This window comes from Oncorhynchus mykiss, chromosome 28 (genome assembly GCF_057628025.1).
Source record: "Oncorhynchus mykiss isolate SJ-2025 chromosome 28, ASM5762802v1, whole genome shotgun sequence".
Taxonomy (NCBI): domain Eukaryota; kingdom Metazoa; phylum Chordata; class Actinopteri; order Salmoniformes; family Salmonidae; genus Oncorhynchus; species Oncorhynchus mykiss.
Window position 1 is genome coordinate 4248221 of NC_143049.1, and position 9984 is coordinate 4258204.

Genomic DNA, 9984 nt, shown 5'->3' on the forward strand with positions numbered 1-9984 from the left:
CATGAACATTTTCAAGTCACCCCAAACTTTTGAACGGCCCCATGGCAATATGAGTAAAATTGCATGAAATGTGTTAGAAAATTGCTACATTTTCTCTCCACCCATGGCAAAGTGTGTAGATTTGCAGAAAACGGCTTTAAAACTACAACATTTTCTCTAAGCCCCATGGCAAAATGTGTAGAATTGCAGGAAATTTACTTAAAAACTCTCCACCATCAAGAGGGGGACCACTAAAATGTTTTGCCTGCGAGGTGCTTAGGGCCCCCAAAAGGCTAGGACCGGCCCTGATTTAAGTGCCTGAACTTGACCAATATTTTCTTCTGAAAGTCAATTATGTCATTTTTCTGATAGAATAAAAAATATATATATAATTTTCCTCTAAAAAGTTATGAGGTCCAAAAGGCCCAACATTGTAGGAATGACCCAGTTGGTCGCAAGTGGCGACACTTCAGGCTGAGGAGTAAATTGCACACTTCCCGATGACCATAGACTGCTGACAGAGTAAGGAAACCAACACATCATTTTGTAATGTTGATGAAATATCCCTTTAATGTCTCCTGTAAAAGCGTGTGTCATTTGCCTAGACACGCCCCCATATCTTTCTCCTGAAAACAAGTTGGCATTTAGTCAAGCAGCTCGAAACAATATTTATGACAAGATAAACAAAACCAATGTGAGTATTACAGTAGCAAATTTCGGTAACTGCCTGGGAGCAAAATAAACTTGCTAGTCAACTTTATTGCCTTGCTGTGGTTTAATATATAAGCCAGTTTGCTAGTCAGCTAAAATGACATCGCTAACGTTAGCTAGCTAGCTCTGGCTAGCTCCTCTCAGTTTTTCCTCAGATGGCTGGAGACCCGAAACACAATAACCAGCTGGAGCAGTTCATATTGCTGGCCAAAAATACGAAAGGACCCGCTTTGATTACCCTCATAAAACAATTACTGGAAGCTCCGGGGGTATATGTCTTCGGAGAGTTCCTAGAACTGCCCTGCATTCAACAGGTAACCTAGCTAACCAGCTTCTTTTTCTTCTCAAGTGGAGTGACTTGTGTATGAATGTGGAGGGCATTCATTTTTCACTCAAATGTAGTGGCTAACTCCACAACACTAGATGTCACTGGTTTCAAGGTATATGATTGCGTACAATGTTGTCAATTTTCCCCCAACTCACTGCTCTCTCTTTGTAGATGTCAAAAGGTCCCAATGAAGGCTACAGTCAACTGCTCAACATGTTTGCCTATGGCACATACCATGATTATAAAGGTAGTTGATCCTTTCATGCTTTTTTCTGCTTGTGTTATTCATTTTACACGGTAATGGTGCTACAGTATCCACGGTTTGATTTATTTACATTTGTACATTTTAGTCAATTTAGCAGACACTTCTCCAGAGCGAATAACAATTAGTGCATTCATCTTAAAAATCCTTAAAGCTGCAATATGTAACTTTTTGGGTGACTGACCAAATTCACATAGAAATGTTTTGAACAGTCTATAGATCTGTCATTCTCATTGAAATCATGTCAAATAAGAGGTAGATCTGTATAATGTGTGCTATTTCTATGCTTCCTGTTCATACGTTTGGGTTTTGCATCTATTTAATTTCTGTTTTGTGTGCCAGCTTAAAACAGCTGAAAATGAAATATTTTTGGTTATGAAAAATATTTCACAGCAGTTTAGATGGTACAATTATTATCTACACCAGGGGTCTCCAACCTTTTCTAGCATGAGAGCTACATTTTTAAGCTGCTCATTTTTGAGCTACTCATTTTTTTCTAGCTTTCCAATAGACACAATCTTCTCTCCCCTGTGACTATTCCCCAGGTCCTTAGTGTACAATAGAAAGTAGTGCACAATATTTTCAATCTTCTCTCCCCTGTGACTCTTCCCCAGGTCCTTAGTGTACAATAGAAAGTAGTGCACAATATTTTCAATCTTCTCTCCCCTGTGACTCTTCCCCAGGTCCTTAGTGTACAATAGAAAGTAGTGCACAATATTTTCAATCTTCTCTCCCCTGTGACTCTTCCCCAGGTCCTTAGTGTACAATAGAAAGTAGTGCACAATATTTTCAATCTTCTCTCCCCTGTGACTCTTCCCCAGGTCCTTAGTGTACAATAGAAAGTAGTGCACAATATTTTCAATCTTCTCTCCACTGCGACTCTTCCCCAGGTCCTTAGTGTACAATTAGAAAGTAGTGCACAATATTTTCTGGATTATATTTTTCCAGATTGTTTTCTCAGTAAAAAAAATCATTTTCAGTCTCAATTACAATTGTTCATAGAGAAAAAATGAAATTGGATGTTCTGAGTACATGTTTTAAATTTTTTTTTTTAATAATAATTCAGGTCTGGTAGAAAACATTTTGTTGCGTAATTCTCCTTTAGTTGTGCATCTGGCCCTTTAATTATGCATCTAGCAAGCAAGGAATATGCCATCAAATGTGGGTGTCTAGTGATGGTTCTGTACTGCTGTTGCTCATTTCACAGCAAATTTTGCAATAACAAATAATAGATACTAATGACATATTTATTCATTATATACTTCTGCAGGGTAAGCCTTACCATTTAATTGAGAAGATTTTGGGGAAAGTATTTCTGTCAACCCACAAGATGGTTATTGCATCAACTGGCTACACACGGAGTGATAGAAAAACGCATGCACCACAGAGATAGACAGGCAATATTGTTGGAATTGAATCGGCAGATATTGTGTTAGGTTTGGCTTTTTGAGCCAATAGTGGCTAACCAGGGGTGGGATAATGTCCATGTTGCATTGATTAGATAGTATCTTGGAGCTTGCGGTATCTAATACATGTCAAATTGCATGTACATTCAGAATTGTTTAGCGATTTACTCGTATGTGAGCCTACGAGCTACTGGTAGCTCGTGATCAACCTGTTGAAGACCCCTGCTCTACACTATACTTGCTTGTTTTACAGCATAAACTGAAATGATGCGAACTATTAGAATTTTAGCAAGCAGAAAATGGCAGAGTGATTTCTGCACAGTGCATCTCTAAGTCTATTGCTTCAATCTAAGTAACATTATTTAAAAAATCCCCATCAAAATCAATCAGTTTAATTAACCTCTACAGGATCGGTGTGAAATTGAAAAAAGGAGCAGATCCTTATTAAGCTAGTTGACAGTCTTTTTTTTTGCCATTTATGAATGTGGTATTCAATGTGTTTCTATGGGCTATAGTAGTATAGGCCAAATTCAATATTTTTTCAAATGTTTTATATTTGCTTTTTTTTAAAATTATACCTAAAGGGGTCCTACAATTCACAGTCGTAGCAAGTACATCATCCCTCAATAATTATTTATCAGCTAAATCTATGCTAGTAGGAAAATACAATTATTTTTGGTCCTATTTGTATTTTCAGCATTCAAGGATACTCTACCCCCCTTGACTGAGACCCAGAAGAACAAACTAAGGCATCTGACCATTGTCAACCTGGCTGCAAACATGCAGGTCCGTACAGGACTGTCTACTGCAACAGACCCGAAGCAACCCTAAATATTGTTTGTGTATTGTATTTGTGCAGTCAGTTTGATCAAAGAAACCGAGAGCAGTAGGCTTTCTTCTTATTCATGGTGTTCATTATTGGTCCAGCACCAGTTTGCAAATGTGTAATGTGCAGTATCACTCTCACACACTTCTGTTCATTATCATGGTGAGTGCAGGTGATCCCGTACTCAGTGCTGCTGAAGGACCTGGAGGTGGGCAGTGTGCGTGAGCTAGAGGACTTGGTGATAGAGGCTGTGTATGCTGACGTGATCCGGGGGAAGCTGGACCAGTGCAGGCAGCAACTGGAGGTGGACGCCTGCATCGGCCGGGACATCCGCTCCCAGGGCATGGGCCGCATCGCCAGCATACTGACACAGTGGTGTGGGGGGGTGTCTATGAATAGAAGAGTTCTGCATATTAATGTTTGAGATTATAGACCCGGTTATGAGTAGTGTTTTCCCCAACAAAAGCCATGTTAGAATGTCATTGTCTGTATCTGATGAATCATTAATATTGTATCATTAGTCCTGCTTTTCTACTGTATGTTTTATGCCTGTTTCTCTGTCCACATATAGATTCTGCTGATCTTTATGCGTGTCCACAGGTGTGGTGACTGTGAGAGCATGTCTGCGTCCATAGAGCAGGAGGTGGGCAGGGTGAGCCACTGCAGAGAGAGCCACCTCAAAGCTCTGCAGCACATCGAGACCGAGGTGAGGGAAACATTCAGAGAGGGTTGAGGTGGATGGTCAGAAAGAATAAGTGCTCCATTTTCAAGTGTGCTCTTTAGTGCATGCTTTTTAGTGTTGTCTCCCTGTCACTTCTCTGTCCTTCCTCCTCTCTTTCAATTTAAAGGGCTTTATTGGCATGGGAAACATGTTTACATTGCCAAAGCAAGTGAAATAGATATTTTTTTCTTTTTTTTTTTACTCACAAATGTTATGTCTATGTCCTATTATGTCTATATACAGTGTTGTGAAAATAGTTCAAGTACAAAAGGGAAAATAAATATTTGTTGTATTTACAATGGTTGCCCTTTTCTTGTGGCAACGGGTCACAAATTTTGCTGCTGTGATTGTACACTGGTGTTTCACCCAATAGATATGGGAGTTCATCAAAAGTGGATTTGTTTTTCAAATTCTTTGTGGGTCTGTGTAATCTGAGGATAATATGTGTCTCTAATATGGTCTGTCTCTCTCCTGTCTCGGTCAGGTGGGTAACATCCGCAGGATGATGTCAGCAACCACGTCTACGTCCTCTCAGGACATGGACCCTCTGGGGGAGCAGGAGGGGGAAGGGGCCATGGCAGGCTCCGGGGCCGAGCGCAGGCAGACCCCCCTACAGATAATCTCCAAGGCCAAGAGCCTCAACAACCAGAGACACTGACCACTGTAGCCTGAGATGGGCATGTACTGTTTTATTAAGACATAGGTTGCTCAATGGTCTGAAGGTGCTTCCACGCCTTGTCTCCTTCCCTCAGTCTGCACTGCCTTCAAACAACTGAAAGGGAGGAGACGAGGAGAGTAAGACACTTTTGAGATTTATTCCATGGGTTTGTGGCCTGGACTAGGAGTCTTTTGTTTAAGGCACTATCCTTTCCCCTGTTTATAAAAAGGTTGTTTCTAATTTGTCTTTAAAAAAATTGGGATAAAGAGAGAATGTATTTCCTGTTGAATGTGCTGATTTTTGTCATTTTATTTGGTAATAGCAAATATTAAAAGCTATGTTTTCAGATTTTGAACTGAACTTCATTATCACAAATGCAACATCACTTGAATAAGCACACAAGTTTCATCAGCATACTGCTATGTAGTGTAGGAAATATTGCTGATCTTATCAGTGTTATCCTGTCCCCCATCTAAATCTGTGATTATTCAAATGAAAACATTTTCCGGTTATGTTTAAGAGTTCTACTAAATGTTCAAGAATGAAAGACCCGCTCCAGCCCTACACAGACGAGATGCTTTTGCTTGAGTTATTGTCTGGGGGCTGAAGTGTATGTTTTTAGGTCTGTCTGTGCTGCCTTGTTGGGAACCCCTTCTCTCCCCTGCCCAGCCCTGCGTACCCCGCTGACCTAGTTTTCAATTGTTTTCTGCCTGAGACAATGGGAGAAAATGGTTTCATAACTACACACAATACCTGGGTGTTATTCAACAGGATTGTTGTTAAGGGTTCTCATTGTGGCGTGATTGTGTGTAGAGCGTTGTGCGCTTCTTTATGTAACCAACTCATGCAGCCCCCCCCCCCCATTGAGCAGTTTCAGTACCCAACGCCCTTCCACACACACTTTGTCCTCACCCTGGGGTCTCAAAGTGATTCTTATAGAGAGATCTCAAATGTCCCTGTTGACAGCCTTTACAAAACCTTTCCTTTCTCACGCCACTTACTAACTCGTTCACGTTGTGCCACTTACTAACTCGTTCACGTTGTGCCACTTACTAACTCGTTCACGTTGCGCCACTTACTAACTCATTCACTTTGCGCCACTTACCAACTCATTCACTTTGTGCCACTTACTAACTCATTCACGTTGCGCCACTTACTAAGTCATTCACTTTGCACCACTTACTAACTCATTCACGTTGCACCACTTAATGACTCATTCACGTTGCGCCACTTACTAACTCTTTCACGTTGCGCCACTTGCTAACTCATTCACTTTGCGCCACTTACTAACTCATTCACTTTGCGCCACTTACTAACTCATTCACGTTGCGCCACTTACTAACTCATTCACGTTGCGCCACTTACTAACTCATTCACGTTGCGCCACTTACTAACTCATTCACTTTGCGCCACTTACTAACTCATTCACTTTGCGCCACTTACTAACTCAGTCACGTTGCGCCACTTACTAACTCATTCACGTTGCGCCACTTACTAACTCATTCACGTTGCGCCACTTACTAACTCATTCACGTTGCGCCACTTACTAACTCATTCACGTTGCGCCACTTGCTAACTCATTCACGTTGCGCCACTTACTAACTCATTCACGTTGCGCCACTTACTAACTCATTCACTTTGCGCCACTTACTAACTCATTCACTTTGCGCCACTTACTAACTCAGTCACGTTGCGCCACTTACTAACTCATTCACGTTGCGCCACTTACTAACTCATTCACGTTGCGCCACTTACTAACTCATTCACGTTGCGCCACTTGCTAACTCATTCACGTTGCGCCACTTACTAACTCATTCACGTTGCGCCACTTACTAACTCATTCACTTTGCGCCACTTACTAACTCATTCACTTTGCGCCACTTACTAACTCATTCACTTTGTGCCACTTAGTAACTCATTCACGTTGCGCCACTTACTAACTCATTCACTTTGCGCCACTTACTAACTCATTCACTTTGTGCCACTTACTAACTCATTCACTTTGCGCCACTTACTAACTCATTCACTTTGCGCCACTTACTAACTCAGTCACGTTGCGCCACTTACTAACTCATTCACGTTGCGCCACTTACTAACTCATTCACGTTGCGCCACTTACTAACTCATTCACGTTGCGCCACTTGCTAACTCATTCACGTTGCGCCACTTACTAACTCATTCACGTTGCGCCACTTACTAACTCATTCACGTTACGCCACTTACTAACTCATTCACTTTGCGCCACTTACTAACTCATTCACTTTGTGCCACTTAGTAACTCATTCACGTTGCGCCACTTACTAACTCATTCACTTTGTGCCACTTACTAACTCATTCACGTTGCGCCACTTACTAACTCATTCACTTTGCGCCACTTACTAACTCATTCACTTTGTGCCACTTACTAACTCATTCACGTTGCGCCACTTACTAACTCATTCACGTTGCGCCACTTACTAACTCATTCACGTTGTGCCACTTACTAACTCATTCACTTTGCGCCACTTACTAACTCATTCACTTTGCGCCACTTACTAACTCATTCACTTTGCGCCACTTACTAACTCATTCACTTTGCGCCACTTACTAACTCATTCACGTTGCGCCACTTACTAACTCATTCACGTTGCGCCACTTACTAACTCATTCACGTTGCGCCACTTACTAACTCATTCACGTTGCGCCACTTAATAACTCATTCATGTTGCGCCACTTACTAACTCATTCACTTTGCGCCACTTACTGATTCATTCATTTTGCGCCACTTACTAACTCATTCACGTTGTTTGTCTTTTTTCCAAAATCCAGCATGTGTTTAGCAGAAAGGTTATGACCCTTATTAGACCCTTGCCTAGTGTCTTTGTAGGGCTTGTGTGTGTTATGTCAGCACCATGTGTAACCTCCGTTGATCCCTAGGGCAGGAACCACCACACACACACACCCTAAACCCAATTCTCCAAATACTTGGTTTCTTGTCTCAGTGGAGATATGGACTGGCAAAAGCAAATCCTGTCTAGGCTTCTGCAATGCACTTCTTGTGGCAGTGAGATGTAACCCTTGTAGCCATTTGAGACTGCTGAACTGCCCGACTAGAGATGGCTCTGGTAAGTACGCCTCCAAAACCTCTCCATACGATGTGATGTCAGTCATGCCATGATTTAGCAGGACATTAATGCACTTTCAAGTTAAGCTTTCTATGGATTTGTGTGTGTTCAATTTTAAGCGTGTGGCTTTGGCTTGATTTAATGTTCTCTGATGTATTTCAGGTCTAGAGCAGCGGGTGTGCTGTCACAGCAAGAAGAGGCGAGAGAGGTGAGATGCCTGAACCACTTGTTTGTCTAGCTGTCCTCTCTCATTTTCCATTTAGTATCTCTCACTTTCCCTTCTAAAACTGCTGACCTCTCTCATTTTACATTTAGTATCTCTCACTTTCCCTTCTAAGACTGCTGACCTCTCCCTTCTTCAACCTTGCTTGCTGGTCTAGCTCTGTGTGGTCAGTGCCACTGAGACTGGTAAAAGAGGTGTAATACTGAGCGATAGACTGTTAAAAAGAAGGGGGGGGGCTTCAGTACACTATGCCCACTCGAGGGGGAGGGATGGGAGGAGCGAGTGAGCGGAGGCCAGATTAATCAAAGGACATCAAAGGGGATGGAGGGATAGGATGAAAGCGTGCCGACCGTTTGTCCCATGCCATCCCGCTCTGCCTGAGCTGGCTTACAGATCTCAGGGCCATTGTGCCACGCGGGTGCATGGAGGGGGCTGGGACACGACACACATACACACTACAGTACCAACACAACACTACAAACTTAGAAACAACACAGACTCACACCATACCAGGGCTGCTAATTAGCAGGGACCTCACGACACGATATTAGATTTGTGTGTGTTGGGTATATGTTGGGAAATTGTTAGATAGAAACAAGCATTTTGCTACACCCGTAATAACATCTGCTTAACACGTGTATGTGACCAATACAATTTGATTTATCACGATACTTAGGTGCCAATACTATATTTATTGCGATTCTCACGATTCTATTTGATATTGCGGTTTGATGTTCCAAATATATTGCTCACTATATGTCTGCTGCAGAAAGAGAGAGAATGAGTTTTGATCAGTCATAATATCATCCAAAATAATATTGCGATATGTGACTGTTTTGATCCCCCCCCCCAGTCACTACACACACACACACACACACACACACACACACAAAGTACTGAGAGCGGAAATTAGCGCTTTCTCCTCTTACACTTATTTACTGTCGGTCTCCTTTTTTCCTCCTTTCTCTCTTTCCATCCCCCAATGTGTCTCTCTCACACACCCGTTCTCTCTGTTATGCCGCAACTTCAAAGCACAGCCCTCTGATGTTGCCAAAGTCGGCCACTTACTCAAACTGCGGCACAGCCACTCATACACACAGTCACACACACTTCACACAGCCAAATCCACAAATGTGTATGTATAGTCTATTTCGGACACACCTGTTGCTGACAGGTGTAAAATCGAGCACACCGCCATGCAATCTCCATAGACAAACATTGGCAGTAGAATGGCCTCACTGAAAAGCTCAATGACTCTCATCGTGGCACCGTCATAGGATGCCACCTTTCCAACAAGTCAGTTTGTCAAATGTCTGCCCTGCTAGAGTTGCCCCGGTCAACTGTAAGGGCTGTTATTGTCAAGTGGAAAAGTCTAGGAGCAACAACAGCTCAGCCGCGAAGTGGTAGGCCACACAAGCTCACCGAACAGGACCGCTGAAGCTGGTAGCGCATAAAAATCACATGTCCTCGGTTGCAACACTCACTACCAAGTTCCAAACTGCCTCTGGAAGCAACATCAGCACAAGAACTGTTCGTCGGGAGCTTCATGAAATGGGTTTCTATGGCCGAGCAGCCGCACACAAGCCTAAGATCACCATGCGCAATGCCAAACATCGACTGGAGTGGTGTATAGCTTCCCGCCATTGGACTCTGGAGCAGTGGAAACACGTTCTCTGGAGTGATTAATCACTCTTCGCCATCTGGCAGTCCGATGGACGAATCTGGGTTTGGCGGATGCCAGGAGAACGCTACCTGCCCGATTACAT

At 42.7% G+C, this 9984-nt stretch overlaps 1 protein-coding gene across 5 annotated transcripts; it reads left to right on the forward strand.

Moving 5' to 3' along the window:
- The first annotated feature begins 458 nt into the window (after positions 1-458).
- LOC110508353 (COP9 signalosome complex subunit 7b) lies at positions 459-5243 on the forward strand. Of its 5 annotated transcripts, none has more exons than XM_021588807.3 (7): positions 459-673; positions 835-1004; positions 1190-1265; positions 3384-3472; positions 3685-3887; positions 4113-4218; positions 4718-5243. In XM_021588807.3, exons 2-7 carry the CDS (start codon positions 846-848, stop codon positions 4889-4891), a joined length of 807 nt encoding a protein of 268 aa, XP_021444482.3. In that variant the 5' UTR covers positions 459-673; positions 835-845; the 3' UTR covers positions 4892-5243. The 5 variants fall into 5 exon arrangements, with proteins under 5 accessions (XP_021444482.3, XP_021444483.3, XP_021444481.3 ...); XM_021588808.3 differs by having other exon boundaries at positions 470-673; positions 815-1004; XM_021588806.3 differs by having other exon boundaries at positions 492-673; positions 825-1004.
- The last annotated feature ends 4741 nt before the right edge of the window (positions 5244-9984 follow it).

What these genes read in the sequence shown, in the direction of transcription:
- LOC110508353 (XM_021588806.3), top strand. Translation starts at nt 551, where the DNA reads ATGTCTCCTGTAAAAGCGTGTGTCATTTGCCTAGACACGCCCCCATAT. An exon ending in CACATACCATGATTATAAAG is followed by an intron (nt 1,266 to 3,383) that starts GTAGTTGATCCT and finishes TTGTATTTTCAG; the next exon opens with CATTCAAGGATACTCTACCC. An exon ending in GCCAGCATACTGACACAGTG is followed by an intron (nt 3,888 to 4,112) that starts GTGTGGGGGGGT and finishes GCGTGTCCACAG; the next exon opens with GTGTGGTGACTGTGAGAGCA.